The 26,510-nt window shown below is 38.7% G+C and overlaps 1 protein-coding gene across 3 annotated transcripts in view; it reads left to right on the top strand.

The window, feature by feature from the left end:
* The window catches only part of ATP10B (ATPase phospholipid transporting 10B (putative)), a 48,533-nt gene extending 29,712 nt beyond the window's left edge, over window positions 1–18,821 (top strand). For all 3 annotated transcript variants that reach the window (XM_015876344.3, XM_015876339.3, XM_085518840.1), the window contains 12 exons: window positions 57–642; window positions 1,156–1,262; window positions 1,975–2,101; window positions 3,581–3,765; window positions 7,375–7,687; window positions 8,870–8,946; window positions 9,467–9,592; window positions 10,959–11,159; window positions 12,897–12,977; window positions 13,106–13,210; window positions 13,671–13,858; window positions 16,508–18,821. In XM_015876344.3, coding sequence (XP_015731830.2) covers window positions 57–642; window positions 1,156–1,262; window positions 1,975–2,101; window positions 3,581–3,765; window positions 7,375–7,687; window positions 8,870–8,946; window positions 9,467–9,592; window positions 10,959–11,159; window positions 12,897–12,977; window positions 13,106–13,210; window positions 13,671–13,858; window positions 16,508–17,009 — 2,598 coding nt within the window. In that variant the 3' untranslated portion in view covers window positions 17,010–18,821. The remainder of the gene's footprint in view (window positions 1–56; window positions 643–1,155; window positions 1,263–1,974; window positions 2,102–3,580; window positions 3,766–7,374; window positions 7,688–8,869; window positions 8,947–9,466; window positions 9,593–10,958; window positions 11,160–12,896; window positions 12,978–13,105; window positions 13,211–13,670; window positions 13,859–16,507) is intronic.
* The last annotated feature ends 7,689 nt before the right edge of the window (window positions 18,822–26,510 follow it).

The raw sequence follows: 26,510 nt of genomic DNA on the forward strand, positions 1-26,510 counted from the left end.
AGCTCACATTTGTTTATTTTTAACTGTGGTAAACCAAGATTTTCTCATATTTCTAGGTTACAGTCCCACCACCAATAAAACCCTCAGGAATCACCCTGGAGAAGATTCATCAGATATTTCAGCGGCTGAAACAAGTAAGCCTCAGCCAGTCTTTTTCATCTTCCCAGTCTAGTTCAGACCTAGGCGCTAGCTTCAGCGCAAAGAACACTGAGGAGCAACTTGCTACACTGGAATGCTGCGACAACGATGACGGCTGCTGTGACAGCAGTAGGGGCGCTGGGCTCCAGGACAAGAGCAACACAGATATTGGCAGTGCTTCCTTGGATGAGGTTTTTCAGTCCGCTACCCATGGTACCTTGCCAACAGACTTTTGCTATGAGGCTGAGAGCCCAGATGAGGCAGCGCTTGTCTATGCAGCTCAAGCATACAGTTTTACTTTAGTGTCCCGGACTCCCGAACAGGTGACCGTACGGTTGCCACAGGGCACGCTTCTAACTTTTGATATTCTCTACACTTTGGGATTTGACTCAGTAAGGAAAAGGATGTCTGTAGTGGTGAGACACCCTCTGACCAAGGAGATCATTGTCTACACAAAAGGAGCTGACTCTGTTATAATGGACTTGTTGGAGGACCCTGGCAAAGGTAATTAGCCAAAAAGTTATTTCTGTTATGTCTCCTACACAGAGGCATAAGATGTCTGCAGTACCCGTTTTTGCATGAAATATTATATCTAGGCATCAGGAGTATAAAAAAAGAACAAGCTCTCCATGGTGTTATCCTTGCAGATCTGAACCGAGGTGCTTATTTAACCTGAGGAGTGCTGAGAATATGGAATGGGCTAATTAAAATTCACTGACGATGCTAACCCATGTGGATTGTGTACTCCGCAATAATACTGTCATAAGGAGCTGACCATGGCATTTTAGCTTGTCAGCATAGTGCTATAACATTAAAAAACAAACAAACAAACAAAAAGCAAGTAATGTAATCTTAAAGGAAACAAGGAACCTTACTGAGCTTTTGGTTTATGCAACCCACAGCCACTTTCAAGGGAACTGATGTTACAACGAAGTCCTGTTTAATGTCCACCCCTAGGTCATTAAGTCTGAAATGATCTGTGCTTAACACAGGGGATATTTTCCTTGTATTTCACAGCTGACACTAATGCGGAGAGGAGAATGAAAAGAATAAAAGACAAAACACAGAAACATTTGGACTACTATGCACGTGATGGCCTCCGAACTCTGTGCATAGCTAAGAAGGTAGGAAAGCATTCCCTAATGTTTGCAGTTTTATTTGTATGTGTCATTAGATTTATTAGAAAAATGCAATAGTTATAATGCTTTCTTCTTTAGAAAACAAGACAGATTGAGCACGTTTTCTGTCCCTCTCTTTGATTGCTTTGTATTCTTTTTCACTTCTTTTTCTCCAGTGTTTGGCCAGTTTAGGCAGACAATGGATTCTTCATCAACCTCAGTACATTCGTTTATCTTGTGGTAACACTAGCTGACCTTCTCTAGCTAGAGATTCCAGGAAAGAAACAAAGTCCATAAGAGAGCCAACCTTCTGTTTTACTTGGCATTCAGCTTTCCAAAGTCTTGTCCTCAGCCTGGGTCCGTGCACTTTAGCCTGATACAGAAGGTGTCTGTGCAATAAATGGATCATATTCAAACTCTCAAAAAACGTAGAGCAGTCTTCAGAATCTATGTGCTCCAGTTCGGACTCCCAACTGAGGGCTGTGTAAACAGTAGTTTCTGTAGGCCGTGTTTTTAATTCTTAGCTCCCAGAAATGGGAAGGCAAGTCTATTTTACTCATTGCTCCTGTTCCTGCTATCTTAAAATGAAAAGGTTTGTGTTGTTTTGAAGACAGCAGAGTACTGTATCATTCCAGGAGTTAAGTCTTGCAATCCAGACTGTCGGCGTCCTTCTCTTATTTAAATTTAAAATGAGTTCTGTTTAAATTGTGTTATGCAGGTCTTGAGCGAGGATGACTTTCAAAGATGGGCCAATTTTCGTCAAGAGGCAGAAGCTGCAATTGACAACAGAGATGAGCTGTTAATGGAGACAGCACAGCATCTGGAGACCAAACTCACCTTGCTGGGTAGCTAAAAATATGAATTGTCATTGCATGAAGTATCACTTGCTCTCCTGTGATATTCTTGGCAATCAGACAGACAACAGCTTATACTAGTTTATATCAAACAGGCTTCCTCTGAGGTTTGAAAATCTCAGGGCAAGAGTACACAATCCAGTGATGGTGTTTAAACAAGTTCTTACACATTTTGAGTAGCAGTAACTTTGTAAAGGTGTACTGAAACTTTCATGTGCCATGAGCAAAGAACATGTTCATCAGCTGTTACTGCGGCTCTGCTGACATGTTAGATAATGAAATTCCCAAAATTTCATAGCATTTGTGTCCTCAGATAAACCTATAAAATGTGACATATTAAGTTTATTTTTGAGCACAAATTCCAAGGGAATTTCTATTCTAGAACTGCATTATAAAAATGGTAACTGCACAAAGGCATTCTTGCTAGCAAATTCCTGCCATTATTTCACTGTCTTTTTGAATTTTGTAAAACAGTGATATTTCATGTTAAAAGTTACCTCTCTGGTATTTGTGCATCATCCATCACTGTAGTATCTTTTTCACATTCACATTATTCTCTTAAATTGCAGAGCATTTTAGTGCTTTTTTTTCTTCTCTTTTCCAAATATTTTGGTCTTTAAGACTGGTTTTCAGATTCACCGCATTCTCATCTTTCTGTGAATACAATCTTTCCTCATACTTTGTTATCTTGAATTTCTGCAATTGCCAACGAGTGGCACTATGGCTTCTCATAATCTCTGCAATGATTTAAAAAATTAGAGTAATAACATTAAATGCCATAAGCAGAATGACATGAGAGGTAATATAGGCCCTGTCAGAATCTGTTACCTTTGTCGACTCTGAAGACTCTGTGTGCATTCATACTTCATTTCACAGAAACTTATTTTAGCTTGAATCATTATCTGTAACACACCATGTTTACAGCATCTCCAAGCTGACCTCTAGTGGAAGAGATAAGAAGAGTATTTTAACATTCAGGTGGTGATTTGGGTCTAGAATGAGCGTGGCATCTGTTTTTAAGTTTGCACATTTTAAAGAAGAAAGCTTCCTGTAACTTTGCTTTTCCCTTTGATGAGTGGAGCTTCTAGCTTGGCAACAGGATAGCATTCATTTAAATAGCCAAAGTTCATCTTTCCTGGTTGCTTTTATGGGGCTTGATGCAGTACTTTAAAAATGCATATGGTGTAATTCCTCTGCCAGTACATTGTCATTTTGGATTATTAAGAAGAAATGAAATGCATTGTTCTAGTATCAAGTAAAATGAAGAGCCAAAATTTGATTGATGACAGATTTAGGTCTTAATCCAAATGCAGATTTTGTGCCTGTGTGTTTATTTGCTGGACAATACATTGATTCAACTCTTTATAAGATCAGGATAATGACTGAATCATTTGTCTTTAAGAAAAAGAAAGCAAGATGCTTTCCAAATGAAAGAAAGTCAGTTCACGTCTTTTTCTCCTGTTTGCCCAGGAGCAACAGGGATTGAAGATCGGTTGCAAGATGGAGTGCCTGACACTATCGCAGCGCTTCGAGAAGCTGGGATACAGATCTGGGTGCTGACAGGAGACAAACAGGAAACAGCAGTTAACATTGCGTATTCCTGTAAGCTACTGGACCAAAGGGACACCGTCTTCACCATTAACACAGAAAATAAGGTGAGTACAGAGAAATAGAGAGTGCTGTCTCTCCATTTCTTCACAGCTTGCAGCTTGACACTGTTTTGCTTTAGGCTGCAACCACAAATAAACACAGCTAAATCCATGAAACTGCATTAGGCCATATACTCTCTAGACCAAGTATAACAGGATGAGCCGGAACACAAGATAGTCATGTATAATTTAGTTCACTTAAAATAAAATGAGTTTCCCAAATAAAAACTCTCTTCTCTAAAAATGACCTCTCTAGTGAGCTTTGTAAAGAGAGTAATATGCTGTTGTGATTCATTATACATGCAGTCCTGATAAATGCAGTGTCCGATTCCTTCATAGCATTGCTAGTTATCTTTCCACACTGCAATGGAAATTTCAGCTGCAGTGGTATTATAAATCCAGGTGATATCTGTAGGAATTTGGGCTTTTGGAGAGTATTTGCATGAGTCAGTATGGGAAGAAAAAAAAAAAAACCAACGAAAAATGCAGGTGTAGATTTAATGAAATTCAGGACTTTCTAGTTGTGTGTTCCCTGATTAGGCTGAATCAGAAATATATTGGTGAACAAAGGGGTGTCTTTTTGAGTAAGCAACATTTTACCTTCTCACATACCTAAATATAGTTCTTGTGGAGCACCTGAAGATATGGTGACTTTACTGACACTCCATCATGGCACACTTAGTTGTAGATGCACACAGATACTCCCTGAATTTCCATGGGCAATGAGAATGCCAGATGGTGGGAAAAGCAAAGATGCTCCAAAATGCCCTTGAAGGGCATTACTGACAGCTCCTGTGACTCATGGAAATGCGGAGAACCATTAGTAGTGTAATGTATGGCTATTCCTAAAACCACCTGGACAAAGAGAAACAGAGAAACTTGCAACAAAGGTAGATGCCATTAAGGACAGTGAGAATTAAAAGCTTTAGAAAAACAGCCTTTTCTTTTGCAGTTTTGAAGCAACATTAGTAGGATACCAGAGAAACCATTGCTTTCAGCAAGTGGAATGTCCACCACAGTGCACAGCTATGTGTTTCATTGCTCCAGGCATCCTGGCAAGGCAGATGGCTTTGAGAGGCAGACTTAGGGATGAGCAAGTTCAAGCCAGAACTAATTGCAGAGGGGAAACCAGTCTTTACCATTTCTAATGTCCGAAAGGCCATCTGTGCTGTCCTTATCCCTATTTTGCTGTTAATGCTCTCTTACCACACAGCCCCATGTGCTGTGAGGTACAGCATGGTGCTACTCTGTCCTCTTCGTACACTTGTGAGCCACACACAGCAGCAATGAGAGCTGTCATGAGAAAAGCCCTTTTGTAGTTAAGAGGTCAAAGGGAGGAGGCAGGGCTTCTTTCTGAGCTAGGCAAATCACTTGTCATGTTTTCCTCCATTTTTCTTCCCACAGAAGATAGATTCCTAATCCAAGTTTGATTTTCCCCATAAAGCTATTGTGAGGATAATTAAATAATGTTAAAATACTGACTGTTTTTCTTATGATAGGCAATTGTATAGAACAGTTAGATGGCCTACTTTCTAGCTTCTTTTGTCTGCAGCTTGTAGCTCTCCAAAAAGGAATAAAATTCTATGTAAATGTCTCTCTCTTTTAATGTCACGGAAATAGGGAAACACACAAAGATGATATGGAATTTGGCACGGAATGCATTCCTTGCTTCAATGTGTAATTTCATTTGATACGCATATCTGCTTTAACGGAAGGCAGAATGAATATATTTAGGATGGAAATTAGAAGATGGTTTCTGTCAGAGGGGGGATGCTGCAAGCAGCACCACCCCACCTCAAGGAAACAGTTTCGTGTGCCCACCTACAGCACCCAGCAGGGCCATCAGGCTGGGTCAGGTGCACTCTGCATGCATAGAGTTGCTTGCATTAATGTATGTGGTTCAAAATGAAGCCAAGGTCACAAGTTCTGGGAAGCTTTCTGATAGCTGCAGTGGGGGAAAACAAATGATACAAACAAAGGTTTCTCCTTTCACAGAAACCCTTTAATTTTGATAAAGTTAACTCTTAAACTAAATACCCATTGAAGTGCAGAGCATTTGGTGGGGGTTAATAGAAGATTATAGCTGAAGTGGATTCATGTGGAAAATACCACAGCACTTCTTATACCTATGGGTAATTTTCTTCCAGAAGTTCATCTTTGTTTGTGCTCGTGTTCTTCCCCTGCAGGATTCTGAATTCAAGAGGGTGAAATATTTTAGGATCTTTGCCCGTTTTTTATTTTGCTGTCTGAATCAATTTTGAACACCGCATCAAGAAATTCCAATCTATTCTGTAATTATTTCACCCAACTTCTTCTAGTGCTCAGGAAGATGTGAGGCTCAAGAAGAGGAGACAATTGCAAGGGTGGCAGTTGGAGAACCACAGTGACAGCAGGAAAGGATTGTCTTTCTTGCCCTAAGACCAGCATCTTATTGAAATGCTGGAAATTAGCCATCTTCCAGTAAGGCACAACTCAAGCCGGCAGTTTGGAGGGATTCATTTAAAAATGAAAACCCCATCAATCCTGGAATTTCCCATAAAATTTTTTGTTTGCTCACAAAAAGCATGATGTCGCTTCAATATTTTTGGGAGATTTCGGCATGCAGGCTAGATGCAACTCTTTATTAGGTGTCAGAGGAACATTTGATTCCAGAACCTCCCACTGAAGTGTAATTTAAATCTTGCAAACATCCTACACATCTACCTTATGCAACATAAAGTGAAAATAACATTTCAGAACTGAATCATCACTCAGTAAAGCTGACAAAGAGGTAGGAAAATGAGTGATTAGCTCCTCAGGTATTCAGTTCTGTGCCACAGAAGGAAGACTTTTAGCACTAACAGGCAGCAAAATAACTTTTAGATCATTGTGGTGTCTTTCTGATAGTTGTGCACCAAATTGGGAGATCTGTAGGGGAGCGGTAAAAGTGCTCCCATCAATGGGCATGGGATGCAGCATGGGTTGCTACATCCACTCAGGATGTGCACGTGTGGAAAGGAGCTCTGATCCAAAATGAGGTAAATTTGCTAACAGGGAAAAGCTTAGCTTGTGTCTGAGGCACAGAACTGTGTAATACAAAGCTTTATTTCTGTCCCTTTGACTCAGATCTGATCTGTGACCTAGAAAAGGCCAAACTGTCAAAGTTACTGAGTAATTTTGAACAGCTGAACCTCTTGTTTCTCTGCCATCATTTATTTCTGAGGGAAGCAAGAGCTGGACTATCTCAAATCATTCACATCAGAGCTTGTTTTAAAAAAATCCCCTTAAACAAAAAAAAAAAAAAAAAAAAGATTTTTTGTTTTTCTTTCTGAGCTCTCAGCATTGCAAATAGAAATATGTCCTCCTGAAAGGAGCTTATTTGCTGTTCTGAAACAATGTCACCTTGTAGGTAACTACATGATAAGATGTGCAGTGTTTTCACTGAATGATTTGATGTCGTCACTGGAATAATCTTCAATCTGATGAATTAGTGCCTTTCTCAGTCGGTTTTCCCCAGTGTTCATCTGATAGACTTCAACCCACTGCACAATTATATGAACACACACTTTGTAAGGTGCTGTGCTGTGAAGGGAGATGGAGATAACTATTTCTAGCAACACTTCTGTTTTCTCACAGGAAACATGTGAATCGCTCTTAAATTTAACCTTGGAAGAAGTGAGGAAGAATTATGAGGTTGAAAAGCCACAAAGGAAACTTTTTGACTTTATCTCAGCATCTTTACCAGCCTCTGAGACACCCGGCCCTGAATTTGGGCTGGTGATCGATGGAAGAACACTGGACATAATCCTGCAGGGAGGTCTGGAGGAGCGGTTCCTGGAGCTGGCGCGGCTCTGCCGCTCAGTGCTGTGCTGCCGTTCTACCCCTCTGCAGAAGAGCATGGTGGTCAAGCTGGTACGGAGGCAACTCAAAGTGATGACCCTGTCCATAGGTACCACTCTTTGGAATCTTACAGCAGAAAGAGGGAAGTGGGTTCTTTCCCTATGAGTTATGAAAACTTATGGAATGTGTACATTGCGTAAGCTACTTCTAACTCCCCTTGGATAGACACAGTGGAAAGCAAGTACTGAATAATCTTTCCTGATCGATAAGCATGTGCAAGTCCTCCTCTAGCTTTCAATGAGCAAATACGACCCCCATTTGAACAAGATGAAAGCACTCCATGTTCTGTAACTCCCAGTAGCTCCTTTCAAGCGCAGCAGTGCAAATGTGTACACATTCCCTGTGGAATCCACTCACCTAGGGAAGTAAAGCAGTCAGAAATAGTTGCTGTTTCGTGTTTTCACAAAGGCCTTTTCCTGACAGATTTTCCCAGCTGGTGAAAATAGCATTATTCCCAGAGTAGCGTTAAATACTGGCTCCTTTGCTTTTTACCTTCAAATGATGTGAAATGTGTTGAGTTTCCTGATCGCTGTTGGTAAGTGATCCTGCTAAAATCCTTGCATAATTGATTTTTATGACTTAAAACTAAAAAGTACATCTCTGTGGACCATGCAAGGCATATAGGTAAAGGAAGAGCCTGGTATGTTAAATTTCTTGCTTTGCCTCAGATTTCAAAATACAAAGTTTCAGCTTTCCACTCCATTTCATTTGCTGTACCAGGTAAACTAATACACATTCTCCACATTGCAGGTAATCATTGCTGTTTCTTTCCATGGAACTTTGCTTATGTATTCAGCATATTGCAGAAAGTTGAAAGGAGCAGAATAACTCCTGAAACTGGCTTGTTACATTGTCAATTACAATTAAATTTGTCATATAATTCAAAGAGTTCAGTGAAATAGGGTGCTGCAAAGCATGTCATTGAGCATATGGAGTTCACCAAGCAGAAATGTACAAAATAGTGCAGATGTAGAAGGTGTCCATGCCACCAGCCATCTGGCCCCAGTGCCAGGCTGAAGAGGATGTTCCAACCAAGATCAGAACCTAGAGGTCATGATTGCTTGATGCCATCAGTTGCCCTAATGAAGATGCATGGTATAACAGAATAGCCTACATATAACAGCACAGCTGCGATTATTGGTTGTTTTTTGTTTTTTTTTTAATTCTAACATAGGCATGTTAAGCACCCTTTCTTGTGCCTTTATTGTTCACTTCTGTCTTCCCTTTCTAGGTGATGGTGCAAATGATGTAAGTATGATTCAAGCAGGTGATGTTGGAATTGGAATATCTGGCCAAGAAGGCATGCAGGTATCCCTTCAGTTTACTTCCTCTTCTCTTTTCCCAAATAGGCTCTTGCTCATTAATAAGTTTCATAGTAGTCCTGTTGTCTGAGTGCCACATTAAAGAAGCAGGTTGGCATCATTACTGTCATCAAAGAATATGCAGTCCATAATTGTGAGTCCATATAAAAAAGAGAGTTTGAGCCAACAATTAGCACGCATGGAGAAATAAGTGTTTGTTCATAAGCCTGGAAAATTAGCAGATGCCTGTCCACTTTTTAGGTTAGCATCTGGTCTCTGAACAGTCTCTGTTATAGCATTTTCAGACTTTGCTGATTTTCAGTGTTTTCTGCCTCAGATTCTTTGCTGCATATCCCCATTCCTTATTCTCATCAGATGGAGAGTTCTGCAGAAAAGAAATTTCTCAATTATTTTTATTAGAAATGTGCAATAGTAGAAAATTGTTTCAAAGCCCATATACAGATTCCATCTTGCTGGATGGGAGAAAAAGATATACTGCAACCTAACTTCTGTTCTTTTTAATGAAGGCTGTGATGGCTAGTGACTTTGCAATATCCCGATTTAAGCATCTCAAAAAGCTGCTTCTCGTCCATGGACATTGGTGTTATGCTCGGCTGGCAAAGATGGTGATTTACTTTTTCTACAAAAATGTGGTAAGATGATTAAAATTCTGGAAGTTTTAATCCTTGTAAGTGCTACGTAAAGGCCTGTTTTAGGTTTGCTTTTGAAGACATTGCTCTCTTATTTTTATTTTATGAAACTGCAATTCCTGTCTCTCCACTTTGCAGAAGTTTAGGGTTTGCTATTTCCATCTTAGTAATGTGCTGCATAAAGAATTGAGAAAAATATGGAATCTAAATATCTATTGAAATAGCATAATTCCATGGGGGAAAAGGAACTCAAGGTTTCATAATTCTATATAGCAGTTCAAGAAACTTTATTAATAATACCCATGAGTCTCAAAATAAAATTTGCATAAGGAGCAGCAGATTATTAGTGCTTGAATTCAGAAGATGACTCTGCAGTAAGAAACGATTGCCTGTGAAACCTGATTTTTTTTTTTTCTTTTTGCATTTAATTTGATAGGAACCAATTGCAAGCAATGATGCAGTCATATCTGGCATTTTTATTAAAAATTTAATGTATATGCAAATTAATGGCGCATTGAAGAATAATGTAAAGTGCATAAAACTGACAGCAGTACTGTTTCTGCAAGACTGTGCAAACAAGTCCATCTGACATGAAATGTACTCTGAGCATGAAAGACTATTTACTAGGAATTCAAAGCATCCATATTTTATTTTTTTATATGTAATTTTGAATAAGGATTATGTCCCGCCAGTGTTAATGTTTGTAATGGAAAAGGAAAATTTTCTTTTTCCTAACTGGGCACCCTTTCAGAGTTCAAAGGAAACTGCAATGTGAAATGGCTCTCCAGACCAGGATGCTGCTGTTCTATTATCTCCTTGGTACCATTAGGGAGCAGGAGGCCTTTGATTCCACATTGACAGCAAGCCTCTCAAAGGATTTTAAAGTCTGGCACTCAGAGCTGTGAACAATTTGTTTAATTATTCTCTGATATTTTCTTTAAGAAACCTAACAGCTTTTATAAAGCTGTATCACAGCGGGTCAGTGTGAAGCAGTCCCTTAAGATATACTGCTTTATGGAACAGCATGCAGAGATGTCTACTGAAAGCATTTTTAACTAAAATAATGTATTCTTTGGAAACTGTGTTAACAACTGAATGTCCTGCATAAGCTTCTTTGATGGGACAATGCAAGGTGTAAACAACCTGTGCATTGCAAACTAAAGGGTCCACATGAGCTTTCAGAGTAGGGAATAACATGGTGGGAGAGGGAGGAAAGCATAAAGAAGAAGCCACAGGAAATGTGCATCTCCACTGCCTTCACAAGCCAAAGAGAAAGTACATCAGCACGAAGGGATGTGCTTTTGCACATACAAGGAGCAACAGTTCAGCTTTTAACAGAGCATTGGGTTTGTATTTGCTTCTTCCACAGTGCTACGTCAATCTGCTCTTCTGGTACCAGTTCTTCTGCGGGTTCTCAGGCAACACAATGATAGATTATTGGCAGATGATTTTTTTCAATCTCTTCTTCACCTCGTTGCCCCCTCTGGTCTTTGGGATTCTGGATAGAGATGTTTCTGCAGAAACACTCCTGAGCTTGCCCGAGTTATACAAGAATGGGCAGAATTCTGAGGTATGTCTTGATTCCTGAAGTAACTGCTTGGTAAGCCAAATGACAACAGTGTTTTTGGTTTTGTGAGGAGGGAGGGAAGAGTTTCAGACTCAACTGGAACTGAATGATCTATTTATACTATTTTACTGATATCCACAAAAAGAAGGGTTAATTTTCACTATCAGAAGAGCTCCTAGGGAATATACAACTGAAGTTCCATCTTGGGAGTTAGTCTGAGTGTTTAACGTTGGTAGGTGTAAATGAAAAGGTTTATTCTGCCATTAAATATATTGAGCAATCTGATTTGGTACAAGTGTGCTGTATTATATTAAATAAAGTGACATACTAGTGAATCAGACCTGTATTTTTTGTTTCTGATGTGAAAAAAAGATGATGGAGCAAACACATGTGCATGTATTATATTTAAACACACCATGTATAGAAAAATGTCCAAATAGACAAAGAAAATAGAAGGAGTGATTAAAAAGAGAAATATAACAATTGAAAAAGCAGTTTGGCTGGTTCCTGACTAAACTCTGCTGAGATTTGGAGTTTCAAACAGTCTCAATGTACAAAAAAAAATCTTCCTTTAAAAGACTGCAGCCCACTGAAAGGAAATGTCAATGAACAGCTAAAATTTTATTTTCTACTCTTGTGTTCAGAAACAGACCAGTTAAATACATAAAGGTTTATGTCAGAGTTAGGTATTCAGGTTGTTCCAAGCTGAAGGTGTTTCATTTATTTACTTCTTTTACTTTAAACTGTCAGAAATGGTAACGCTCAGAAAGTACATTTGTAAGATTACATTAAGTTTTTTCTTCGTATTTTCTGTCAGGTTTAGAAAACTGGTCTAATCTCTGTATGCTTATGACAAATGCATATATCTATATATGTATATATTATATGTGTGTGGTTTTGTGAGTTTGTATACAAAGCAACACATATTCCCAATTATAAATTAGTAATTATAAAAATGAAAATTGGCAAAATTTGATGTTCTTTTAGTTTTAGATCACGAAATTGCAAGGTAGTTAGGAACTGTTTCTATCTCTCCTCATAGTAGTTGCTTTCCTTGTTGTGGACTGTGTTTTTTATCACTAACAAGTACATTGGGGTTCACATCATGGTTAGTAATGTTTAGAAGAATCTAGTCTAGTGAGTGGAGAACACTATGGTTGTTTTTTTTTGTAGGACTTCCCTTCTTAAGAGCTCTTGAACCTCACACATGTCATCATGAAGAGGTCATTATATCTGATTTGACATTACGTCTGCCTTGAAACAGTAGGACCTTTCCTTCTGTCACTCCCAGAATGTTTGTGGCATCATAGGTTTTGCAGTCACATTAAAATAGTGCAAAACAGATGCATCAATGGAAGGATCCCTAAAAAATAAAAAAAAATTAAAAAAAAAAAAAAGTTAATTTCATCCAACTCTACAGGAAGAGCTGTTTTTGAAAAAGAATTTGAGGAATTGGATCCTGCAGGGAAGGATGGAAGCAGTGATTATATCCCACTTTACAACCCCTAGCTGACTGGCTAATTTTCCCAGTAATCTTACTGTCTAGTTAACAAAGAGAAAATGTCTGTTCAGGGATAAGTCTATGCTCTAAATCACCTGTTCAAGAGGCATTTGCTCATGAAGAGAGACCAGTTAGCTATAATGAGTAGCTGAGCAGAAGAAAATCAAACAAATATGTCTGCAGGACAGATCAGAAATGTGTATGCCATCATAATGACTGTTGTCTGTAAACTCCTACAGATATACAAGCTGTCGACTTTTATTATTACAATGTTGGATGCCTTCTATCAAAGCCTCATTTGCTTCTTTGTCCCCTATTTGGTAAGTACAGGGGTCATTCATATCCTCAGACTCCAATTCTCTGTGAAAAATAGAAAAGAAAAAAAAAGAAAAGGAAACCATTTCCTAAAAAGTCATGGTTCATTGCAGTCTACTTGCCTGTTTTCTAGGCATACAAGGATTCCGACATCGATGTGTTTTCCTTTGGAAACCCCATCAATACTGTTTCCCTCCTGACCATCTTGTTGCACCAGGCTCTAGAAATGAAAACATGGGTATGTGTTTAGCCTGTCTTATCCACATGACTTTTTTTTTTTAATTTTCTAAACATAACATATTGTAGAGACAAATGGTTTTCTTTCAGAGTCCTTTATGTTAATTCTGTATCACAAAAAGTAAATAACATACACAGTGAGACTTCACAATATGTCAGAATTTATTATTAGCCTCAGGGTAATAGCTCTGTAAATGCACTTCTGCTTTGCCTTTCAACTGGACACTACACCACTTTTACATAGTTCAGTAACATGAGCAGAACACGTTATTTCAAGAACTGTAACAGTTGTCACCATTGTCTCGTAAGTTAATTTCCAGATATTTGGCCTGCACTTTTCAAGAGGATGGATCTATAGGGTACCTGCTTTCTAGTTTTCTTTTGTGTGTGTTTACTGTCTTGTACTCAGGGTCAGTGTCTTAAATGTATTGTGGTCATTTTATGTCCTTTTGTTCTTACAGACACTGTTCCACTGGATCACGATAATTGGGAGCGTGGTAATTTACCTCATCTTCTCTCTGATCTACAATGCTGTGTGCATAGCCTGCAACCCTCCCACCAACCCCTACTGGATAATGGAGAAACAGCTTTCAGAGCCCACCTTCTATTTCCTGTGTCTTATCACCCCAGCCATAGCACTCTTGCCAAGGTATGAACAAAGCACTCTTTTCTTCTCGGTTTTTCTTTTGTGAATTTGTAGGCATTTGGGTGAAATAGCAATGCCTATAGGTAGGAGATCTGTGAGGCACACGTGGTGCAGAGATAGATTGTTTGTCTGCAAGTCAGAAACTTGGGTTCAACTTTCTGGTTTGTGAATCATTAATTTATTCAGGCTTATAGCCCTAGATAAGTCAGTTACTGTCCTCATTTTCCCATCAGAAAAAAAAACTTTCTTTCTGGGTGCTTCAAAGTTCACTGGTACAAATCCTTTATATATTTGTTCATTGTGAAAAACACAATGTGGTAGAGCAGATGAAGGCTAGAAAGCAAGTCTTTGAAATATTCCTATGTGCCTTGAAAGTTACAGAACGTATTCTGTTGCTTCTGCGCATTATAGTGCATCAGTAAGCCAAATCTAAGAATGTTTCCATATCAAATACTTTTCTACATCCAATCCAGAGTCTTAGTTTTATTCTGTGTGATTAGTCAGATATGGCAGTGATAACTGTAATTGAAATTAAATGATATTTGGAGGAAGGCTAATTATTTTGATAGTTTCCAGGGAAAAGCTGGCTTGAAAACCATGAATCTGCTCCCATATATGTGTATGGTAACCTTACTACTTTTTAATGCTTAATAACTTAATCACTCTTTAAGATATGTTTTGCCTGAGCTGCGCCACTTTTCATATCTCAAATTTAAATTTAAAACTTAAATTTAAAATTTTAAAATGTTATTTCTGCTCAGACAATTAAAGTCAAGGTCTGTTTGACTGTCTTGCTAATACTATTCCAGTACTAATTGTGATGAAGTAGCGCAGCATGCTGGAACTGGAAGAATCAAGACAACATTTTTGGCACTTGTTGTTTGTAATGCTGTAAAGAATTAAAATTTGAGTATTAACTTCATCTTAAAGAAACTCTCTAAGGAAAAATGATATTTCTCTTCCAATTACTTTTATTTCCCCAGCTGAGTGGAGATGCCTTTGTGATTTCATGTTATGTTATATAACTTCAGGTCAGGATAAACAACACACAATTCAGTGAGGTCTCATGTCTTCTAGGCAGAGCATCATTTTCCAGACTTATTCCTGTGTGATTTTTGTCTTCCTATCAGACCACATTCACAGTGTCATTTTTGACCCTGGGCTTTCTGCTCATGTGTGCATCAAATGCATTGCTAAGAATTTAAGAATCCATATTGAGAATTCAGCAAGGTTAGAAGTGTTGGTTCCTCAGCAGAATACTGAGCCTAAAGATTTGCATCTTGATATCTTCAGAGTTGGAAAACTGCAGTTCCTTCTTGTAGACACCTAAGATTATTTTCTCAGTCCTCAGTTCACAGAATATCCAGCTCCCAGGTTCAGGTACAACTTGGCTGTGCCAGCATATTGCAGTGTATCTCACACTGCAGGGCTGTAGGAAGGGCAGCAGCAAGCAAAGTCTGTTGGTGAGATGTACTTCTACCCAGTCTGCAATTTGCACATAAGACACAGAGAACAACTTGAGAGTAAGGACAGAGCCAAATGTGATCTATACCTTGTGGGCACTGGTTCTCTGTAGTTGTTCTTTTAGCTGCCCAGTTGTAACTAGCAACTGCACAGTTCTCTGATCTGAGATGTTCACAGACAGAGATGGTAGGAGCCTGACCGTAGGAATGGCTAATACAGACTGCATATAAGGAAAAAGTCCTTTCTTTACAATGAGGGCAGTGAGGCATTGGCACAGATTGCCCAGAGAGCTGGTGTTCCCTGCAGACCCACAAGGTCAGGCTAGACAGGCTCTGAGCACTTAATTGAGCCATAGGTATCCCTGCTCATTGCAGGGAAGTTGGACTAGATGGCCTTTAAAGATCCGTTCCAACTCAAACAGTTCTCTTATTCTATGTATTTTTTGTATTCCTGTTTATGCAGAGAGGAATGACAAGTCCATTGCTTTAAGAGCCCTTTCTGTACTCAGTCTGACTTGCTGGCATTTTTAACACTGTATGCTTATTTATGTATATATTTAGCAGCCAGATGCAAAAATGACACCTTCATTAATGCAATTTCAAAAAGCCCCGATGTTTGCTGTAAAATCTGTGTAAAGGTCACGTATGTAAAGGTCAAACCCAATTAGAAACATTTTGAAAGAGGCTTTGGTTTTCAGATAAGATCGTCATAATGTGGAGAGGTGTGTGTACTCTCGCTGCACACAATATAAAGCTATATAAATTCTCTGTCCTGCATTGGCAAGTAGGACACAGCATTTTGACTGCTTCCTGAGTAAATGCACAAGCTGATTTTAAATTTCTGGTTTTATGTTTTCTATTAATCTAAGGTTCTTTCTTTAGCCTGTTTTAGTAGTATAATCCCAAGCTCCACAAATACTGAATCTCTTAGCAAGCTTCTGTGTATCTTTCTTGCACTATTCAGTGACCAAATGGTTCTAAAATCATGTACATAGTATTTGTATGCTTGTAGTTGACTCCACACAGATGAAGTTAAGCATACAGTTGCATTAACATTCAGAAGCCCACTTTCAGCTACCGGGTATAAGGTATCTATCAGAGGCCTGAAGAGCATTGGAAAATTAGAGACAATGCAGACTGTGGAAGAAGTCCACTGCTAAGACAACTCATTCTCTTCCTCTTTCATTAGGTACTTTATTTTTGCTCTTCGAGGAACCTTTGGAGCATCCCTGATTTTGAAAGCTCAGCAGTTAGATAAACTTCCTAAAGGGCAACGGGATTGTGAAATCCAGAGACTGAGGTCAAGAAAACAAACTACTTCTGATGCACCAGTAGCATCACCAGCACCTAATGAGGACCTTGACCAAAGCATCGGCCACTTATGTTTTTCACCATTTTTACATCCAGCAGCAGCATCTGTACCTCAAGCGGACACAGGAAGTCAGGGACTTTTGGCCTCTGAAGTGAATCCTTTCAGGAATTGGGCACATGAGGAAGGATACTATTTTTTTAACAGGTGGGCAGAGGAAGAATCTACAGACTCTCCCACAGGACCTCTCTCTGGCTGTTACGCCCAGGCACCCAGTGGATTAACATCTCCTGGACAGGAAGGTGGCAAACTAACTAAAGTAAAAGCTACGGGTTTTAAATCTGGAAGCCATCGTCGATCTGTGAGTGCAGTGACACTTTGAAGATGCATTCAGAAATGAGATTCCTTTTCTAGACGTGGTATCTCTGCTCTGCAGAGATTTGGAGATTTGGAGAAGAAAAGCTTCAGGAAAACAAAAATTCTGTTTACACTTAATTGTAATGCTCACTACAAAAGGAGAGAGAGGTGCAGATTTACAAATTTGCTGGAGTAGTGCAATAGGATTTCTAATATTCAGCTTCTCTTAAGCGCATATATCACTGAAGGTGACTTCTTGATCTTCCTGGTATTGTGTCATTTGAGAAAAATTACATAATCATTAAGCAATTGCTGAGAAAGCTACAATTACTTTCTTTCATCCAGGAATATTTTTCTTTCACAATACCAGTGAATAACTGCACTAGTGATGTTTCTATGTTGGAGTAATGGAAAGAGAATCCATTCAACATTAAGCAAGTCTTAGAGTAGCACATCCTACTTTAAATTTTACTAGAAAAGTCTTAAAAAGACATTACCAGCTTAAAAATTACAATTCTAACAGGAAAAAGAAAGTCTCCTGATGCTGCAGAATCACAGCACCTGAAAGAGACTAGCGAATGTTCAATTCTTTTTTAAATATGTGGACTTCATACACCTTACAATATCAGATCTACCATGCTTCCCCTGCTCAGTAAGCTCTATGTTTTACACAGGTGCTGGTTTTACCTGTGACTTAAGAAAAGGAGAAAGCAGTTTATGAAATACAAGAATGCAAATACAGAACTGCAAGAACTGACAGCATAATTCAACAATAAATGGAGTCTACGTCTTCATACCTGCAGAAGTAGACAGACATAAAAACTCTGATTCAAAGATTTATGTTCCAGAATGTTAAAATTCTCCCTGCTTTTTCACCTGGAAATCATTTTGTTCCTTTAATTCCCTGTCTTATCTTATATTGCTGCTGCATTCAATCAAGTATAAATTATGTTTTTCCCCTCAATTACTTACATTCAGTAGTTGACAGAGATACTAATGACAAAGATTTTGACAAGTAATATATGAAGGTTCGCTAACCACATTGCAACAAAGGTATAAAATGACCAAAATATGCATAATATGTTCCTCCTTTGTTATCTCTGGGCAACAAGATGCAATGAATTAAAAAACACAAAATGTCACCTTCATCACTACCTATTGCAATGCAATTAAAGGTGACTTTGGTATTTCTTATAGAAATGTTGACTAGTAGTTCCCAATTTTTCTTCACAATGTGGGGTGAAAATTTAATCATGTTTTGAACTAAAGCCATCTGTACTTCTGTGGATCTATCACTGTTTCTGATTTAAGTACGTTTTTAGCTTTTTATATGTATGTTATTTTAGTTATTTGCCACCTATCATAATGTGTGAAGTCTGTTTAATATCCTCTACAACAAACAGTAATTCACCCTCTGTGTGTTACAGTACTATAACTAGAGTGCTCAAGATGTTACTTTAATGCAACTCAGGCAAGACTAAGCAGCGTATCTGCCACTGGGATTTCTGGTAGCCAGAGCAAGAGCACAGATAGCACTCTAATTGATAAAGTATTAATTGTCAGCTGTAAAGCAATTTAGAAGGAGATTTTTGTATGATGTACAAATGAAGGGAACTGGGCATAGCTGAGATTACTGTTAATGGGGTGTGAGATTGCTCAGATGTTTGCTTACTAGCTGGTAATGAACCTTGGGTGACAAGACAAGATCAAGCCTACAGTTCATAGCTGTGTTTTTGCATTAAGTGGTCCGTTTACTTAAAGATGGCAATTTCTTGTTATATAGTTTATTACAAAATGTGAAGCTTTTTTACAGTAATAAAATGTAACATGGTCATGACTTGGTGTGTTGCTGGGAGTGAGACTAACATAGGAAGAGTGGTTTCGCTGCTGTACCCAAGAGTGGCATGTTTTCAGAGACAACAGCTCTATCTACTAGGCCTTGCTGGAGGTGTCCGTGTCATAAAGCAAGGGGACTGAACACATATGGAAACGATCCATGGGCAGACAGCTTATATTCAACAAATTCTGAAAGACCTGTAGAGATTCCAGAAATCAAAGCTGAGAAGTTCACTTTTTCTTAACAGTGCTGCAAAATAATTCTGCCATGCATTTTTCTAGGACAACTGGGCTTACATTCAGTAACAGCATATTGTTGAGGGGTCTTCCTTTAGAAAGAATGGGAAGGAAGAACTGCTTATGATCTCCATTGAAACAGTCCCTGAAAGCTCTAGAGAGATGAAGTCCATGCTGCCTCAAGTACTGAAGGAGAAGTCTCTCTCTAATTGGCTTCCAGGTTATGGCCAAAAACAGTTACTTCAGTCAAAAGACAGAAAGGAGCTAAATTTGCTTGGATGCCTGGAATGATTCTATAGATGGATCCGCAGTCTGTTCGTTCTGTTGTGTGGTAGATAACAAATTGGTCCAATGGGTTAATTCACTCAAAGAGTCTACAACACAGAAGAAAAATAATGCTGGTTTGCAAGAAGGAAGAAAGGTGAAATGACCAGAAATAAAAGGGGCATCAGGAAATATCAGGGAAGGAGCTGGCCTTTGCATCCTGGTTGACTCCACAGCTGTATAAAGCTCTCACCAAGTACATCTGCTGGGTGACAGTGCTACCAGTTCTCCTCTGAAGCAGGTATTGCCCATAGTTCAGGACCTGTGCTCACTGCTAAATAGCCGATCTCTCCTATGCTCCTGGGTAAGTAGTGATCATGAACGCTCTCTTGTTAGAAAGGCAGTGGACAGGCACTTCCCTTTGATCAAGAGATAAATCATTCCCTTTAGAGAAGAGGCTCTGGATATAAAGCATTTATTATTATTATTATTATTATTATTATTATTATTATTATTATTATTATTATTATTATTATTATTATTATTTTTCAATTAACAAAAGCCTACAGTCAAAAACCAAAGCCCTCCAATGTGTTGTTTGCAGAAGGGACATACATTTACTAAATGTGTTCTTTAGGCTTAGCTGGACTTTCAAGATAGCTTTTTATTTAATGATGTATTTAGTAATACTGTCAAGATTTAAGTTCCATTAGTTTTTATGTGAACTCTTCACAACACGTGTCTCATGTTTTAATACATGCTTTGATAGTCAGTGTTGCATGTACCTGGACTATAAAATCATTGGTTTTTGTGAAGTCACAGCATATTTTTCTTATGGTCTATCATATTATGAAAATAATGATACTGCATAAGCAACAGTGCTTTGAGCTATGCAGAGCTATATCTCTATGGCAAACTGAAGGCAATATCTCATACATAGCTGGATAGGAGCTGATATACCAACTAAATTGGTTCAATAACAGATGTAATCCCATGCTGCTTGCAGTGGTCAGTGAAGAGCCACTCATGTTCTCACAGTGGTGAATCGTTTGCTTGTTTTGATGAAAGGAGCAGAAAATACACATGCATATATGTGCTTTGTTGATGCCTGCCTTAGCATCACAAGCTGAATATATGCTCCTTGACAGCTGAAATCTGCCTGGCATCCACAGTAACTCTTTCAGTCCAAAATCCAGAATTAGTCAGGTGGGATAGGAGGAAAAATCCAATTTGTTCTCTTTTATTTCTCAGAATAATAAAAAGAAGTAAAAGAAATAAAAGGGGATTTTAGATTATGTAGAGAGAGGCATGTATAATGCTGCAGAACAACAAGAAAAAGCATTTTTCCCACAGAAAAATTGCATATATTTTGCTACTTTGTTGGTTGATGTTGCACTGTTTAACTCATTTGTTTGATTGCAGTGCAAGGTGGCATGCTGAACTATTTGCATTGGGGTAAGGTGACTGCAGGCAGGATGTGGCTTGATTAGGTGCTTGTGAGTAGCACTGATGAGTAAAAACATAAATTCAGAAACAAGAGATGCTTGAAGTTAATGATCTCAGAGGGTGGGTCTTGGAGAGCTGGCCAAATAGCACTGAAGATCTGTGAAGTACTTTTGACATTGGTAGTGATTGGAGCTTGCTGCAGTTATCAAGACATGTGACCACCATGAACAAAACTGCCCAGTTCTTATAATGCGACAACTGATAATTCCCAGCTACTTAAACAAGACTGAATACAGAGTCTGAAGAGTTATTTTCTCAAGAATAGCAGAAAGGTAACTATCTGTTGTCTGAGGGCACTGAAGGCAGTTATTATTCACCTTTACTTGTGCAGCTACTGAAGTATTCTCCCGCCTCCACAGCCTGTTGGCCTGGCAGTTTTGACAGTCTACACATTGTAGTGGCTCAGGCCATGGCATAGTCATGAATTCTATCCTTTGTGAGCTCCTTTCAATTGGCTTCACCATCCAAAGTCCTGCCATTGTCTGTCCAGCACCTTTCACCGTCTTAAGAAACTCAAACAGAAATACAGTATTATTCCAGCACCCAGAGAAGAAAATATTAAAAGTAGTAGCCAATACGTTAGAAGGTGAGTACAGACACCACTGCTGCCTTTCTTTTGTGCACTGGCATTTCTCCCTTTGTACTGTCATTCTATTTAACCTCATGCTGACTGGCGAGGAAACTCCTCTAGCCTTATTGGTTTTATTCAGAAAGCAGAAATGCGAATCAGCAGGATGCAGACAGGTCAACAGAGCTCATTTAAAATCATCTGGATTCAACTGCAGTTTTATTAGAGCCCATCTTGTTTTGTTGGCACTTTACTACTACTTTTGGCAAGAAGAAGAGATGTCTGTTTGTGTTTGATGTGAACGATTCCTCATTCACAATGTTTAGGCAGCTTGTGGCCAGTAATGTCATGTTCTAAGTCAACATCCAAAGACAAGAGCAGATTCTTCATTTACTTGTTGTGTACACTGGGCAGAGCAGGAGATGGGCTCATAAGTACCAAGATCAAGAGAGCACCTTATCGGTAAAGGAGGAACATGAGCTTGTCTATGGCTTTCAGCATATTTACGAAGCCCTTAAACCAATTTTAGGCATCTTTCAGTGGTTACTCGTGTCTTGAAATGTCTTTCTAGAATCTTTTATGAGTAAAATGAATAGAGTATGCATCTACATGTGCTTAATTAAGTAGAGAGAACTGTGAAGAATGACCCCAAACTTGCAGCAGGCTAAAACGTTTCTCCTTTTAATCTTGAGAGGAGATAATGCTGTAAAGCTTCAAATATGACCTCTCAGAAATTTTGAACATAAATATACTGTGAAAATATGTACTTTAAATTTTTTGCTCTTTTTCATAACACTGAGTTTTACAACAAGCAAGGAATATAGCCCAGAGATATCACAGTCAGAACTGTGCTTTGCAGTTGATAACTCTTAACTAAAAAATAGAAGGGTAGATGTGGCACTGAAGGACACGATTAGTGGGCATAGTGGGGGCAAAGCTGAAGACCTTAGAGGTCTTTTCCACCCTTAATGATACCATGATTCAAGCACATAACAAATAAAAGTTTAAAATCCCAATACTGATTTGCAAAGCCACTTATTTAAAAGGAAAAGTCTTGCACCATACATACATTTGATTTGCAGTCATTTAAAATTCAGACTGATTTGCAGTTTCTTGAGATTACTCCACATACCTGGTTAGATGAGATCCATCATAATCCCACGGAAATGTAGGAGAGCACTAAGGAGGAACAATCTACATCAGTTATTTGTCTATCCACGTCCTCCTTTAAAAAAAATATAAAAGACTGTAAGAAATGAGATTAAACCTACAGTGGGGCTTCCTTGAAGAGATCAAAATAAAGCTTTTCTACATTTCCACTGTATGGAAATATAGCACAGAATAATGGTAAGGATACAGGGCAACTTCACATGCTATGATAAATGAGAAGACTTCCATGGTGTTCAAAGCATTATCACAATCCATTTCATACCTCATCTGTTATTATAAGCATAAAATCTGCAAATGTTCTCCACTGCTGTAAATGTCAGCATGCTAGGGGCAAATGCTTTGATTTTCTATCAGCAAATAATGTTAAATTATATAGTATTTAATCATGCTTAGTGAGAGTGATGAACTTTAAAGAATGAATTTCTTTCAAATCACTCCATCTTCAGTTCTCCTGGAAATGGACATCATCATTTATAAAACGCTGTAGTTAACTTCCCAGCCTGGAGGTTTTGTGATGGCTCAAGGCTGATTGCAGTGCACTAAAATACAAAACCATTTAGATATCAAAATTGTTTTGGTTGAAGTAATCAGGTATTTGAGCAGGGAATTTTAAAGTTAGCTTTGAAAATCAAAACTCTCATATAAAATACAAAATAATTCTGTCTTAATTAAAGACAATGAATTTAATTGCATTTAAAGAATAATTTACGTTATCTACTATGATACAACCTCAAAATTGTAATTGCTAAATAAAGCTGTAACATTTACCAGATTAGACTGTAAGTGGCTGCAAGGTAGGAGTTTTCCACTGGAGTAATTGGATGGCTGTGGCTTTGTGTCACCTACATTCTCCACCTGACCTGTCTGAAAGGAAAAGTGTTGGTAAAGGTATGGATACAGTATATGGAGGAAACTTTTACTGGGAGTAAGGGAATATAAATCCTCAAATCCCAAAGTCACAGTGAAAGGCAGTGCTGCTAGTATCTTAGCAACAGGAGGAACTTGAATATGAGCCATACAGGGAAATCAGCTATAGAACATCTTTAAGAGCTGTCTCTGGTTTATATTTATTATATTATTTTTCGGAAACCAGATCTTTAACCACATCATCTGTAAATGCCAGACTTTTTTTGATGTAGTCCTTTGCTTTTGGTTTCTGCTAAAGGGTGCTATGTTTTTATATTTGGGTCAGTATTTGTGTAGCTATGAGAGCAATTTTATTAGCAACCAAAAAGAAAGCAAGCATCTCGTAGCTGCCATTGTGGTAAATGTCACAACTTTTACTATGGTGCAGAATTAACTGGAGATCAGTTTTCCATACAATACTTTTGGCATAACAAACACAAAAATTTTGCAGCAAAATGGAATTTAGAGAGTTTAGTCAAATACTAGAATAATAAGTTCACGTAAGTGTCAATACACGAAAGATTCAGAATCAATTTGTTGCTCTTTTACTGTGAAAATTTCAATACCTATTGCTTGCTGTTATGCCTATCATCATAAAAAATTCATGGCAATGACCACAAATATGAAAAGTTTGAAAACCATTTTGTTGGAAATGTGTCCTTAGATATGCTTTGCTTGTTACGTAGAACAATATTCTGTTCCTCTGGAAATGTAAAGCCACTAGAGGAAAAGCTTGAGTTAGTTGGGTTTGATAAAAACCAGATAGTCAATGTCAAAAGTTTATCGACAAACCACTGTTTTGCAATTTGTTTTTTTAATCTGTGCTGTTCAATGGATAAAGAAAATCCTTTTAAATGGTGATAAGGGATAGGAAATTATTCTGAATCCCCTCAATGCTAAGATTTAAGAAATATTTTGTCTGCTTAATACTATTTACCCAGCTCTAATCAATTGCCTGTCAGCATCAAAAAGACTCTTTCAGCTCACAAAAGGCAAAACATAGAATTTACTACAAAAGTACTGCTATTATTGCGCATGGTTCTTTGTTAAGCAAGTAATAATTCAACTCTGCTAAATAATCAGATATTCAGGAAGAGGAAAGAGAATAATTCCCCTGTATTTCTGTGTAAAGAAACTACATAAGTGGTTTTAAGAAAACTTCAGCATGACTTAAGTTTCATGTGTGGAAGCTGCATGCCACAACAGTAAAATCTAACGGGTTTTGTTATCTACTGAACATCCCTCCCCAGACCTTTTGAGGCCTTTGGTTTTGTTACCTGACTCACAGCGGACTCAAAGGTATGTTTTAATCACTATCCTGAGGTTAAGGAGGTACTGCCTGTCTGCACAGGCTTTCCTAAGCCAGTCCCTGGTGACACTCTTCCCCCAAAGCAGAGTTCCCCAGGTCGGAATGCTGCAGGAGCCAGCAGCGCAATAGATAATGTACTGCTGAAACAGAAAGAAAACAAGTTATGGAACAATATATATTTGCCCAGACCTAACTGTGAAACAGGTGACATAATTGTCTCTTCCCTCTACTTCAGGGCATAAGAGGGGACAAACAGCCCTTCCCTTGGGCTCATGAGACTGCACGGACCATGAGGTGGGGTCCAATAGCCTCTCTTATGTGGTTCATGTTAAACAGTACTCTTAAACAAAAGAAAAACACACAAATAACAACAGGGAGGTTGTCCCACTATCCCCAAGTGGGTCTGCCCCTGGGAAACTCTTGTTTTGGAAAACAAACGTATTGCTTTGGGGCTCTTTGGCTGCTCACGATGCTGGCAGCAGAATACCTTGCAGGATGCAGCTCCCAGCATTGCGCTCCCAGTTTATAAGTGGAGTAGTCATCCACAGCCTTACCTTGCAAAAGCTGGCTTTACAGCATCATGTTGGATACAGTAGAGGAGTCAAGAGGGAGTGGAACGGGTTGGTGCCAAATGTAGGGAGGATCCAGGTGAGTTTCTACAGTAGAAATCCTCACCATGGTATGGTGGCACCTTGTGAGAGCAAACAGTAAGCATCTGAAAGGGAAGGCTGAACAGATTCGCAAAGTGTAAGTTTTAAACACTTTTAATTTCAGTTGTTAACTAAACTGGAATTAACTACTTGTAGAAGTACAAATATTTATCATCAGTGCTTTATGTTCTGCCATTCTAGCAGCTAACACTCGGATTCCTTTAAGTATCACCAGTCAATATTAATGAGACACTAAATACTCACACTGCACCTGTCCATTAGAGCAAATTAACTAGTTTATTGTCTTAACAGTTGTTTGGTAAGCATAGCTTTTAACAACTTCTTTGAGAAGATTTCTTGATTATACACTTTCAGTACATTCTGCGGAGGCAACTGACAGCTGTCCTTTCTGGTTTGGAAACAATAACATTAGGCTGGCTGCTACCAGGCAATGCTGCTCAGAGGAGAAGTCTATGCTACGTGATAGCAGATGATGCTTCGATCCCCTTTTTTGAACTGTGAGACAAAGATTGACAGGAGGAATTAATAGGAGAGATAAGTGCTGTGCTAATACTTGGAGACCCATTAATAGTAGAGAGTGAGCTGCTCGGTATTACCTGAGATGTGCTTAATATAGAAAGCAGTCTTCATTTTAAATAATTCCCCTTGAGCTTCTGCTCAAGGCAACAGGCAAGCAGACAAGGTGCAGTTCAATCTTGCATGCTGATGTGGCACAGCTGGAGATGTCCTCTCTCCTCCAGGGAGACCTGAAGAGCTCTCTTTGTCAGGTACTGAGGTAGCAGGCATTTGGGGTGAGAATCCCAGCCCTATCCTGCAAGGTGCAAAAGTTCATATTTTTCTGGGTCTGGTTATGTAAGGTTATGCCATTAATTGCGGGTTTTCACTGTAGAGTAATGAGACACGTTACTCATTCTTTTTAGCTCTGAGTGCCATTATTTGGTTTGATTTTCTTTTCAGTTGGGTGACTTCCTGCAGACTTCTGCTTCTCTGACACATCACAAACACAGATTTTAGCAGTTCACTTGGGAACAACCCCAGACTCTCCTGGAAGGGAATTCT

This window comes from Coturnix japonica, chromosome 18 (genome assembly GCF_054131305.1).
Source record: "Coturnix japonica strain WE chromosome 18, WE-NBRP24, whole genome shotgun sequence".
Lineage (NCBI taxonomy): Eukaryota > Metazoa > Chordata > Aves > Galliformes > Phasianidae > Coturnix > Coturnix japonica.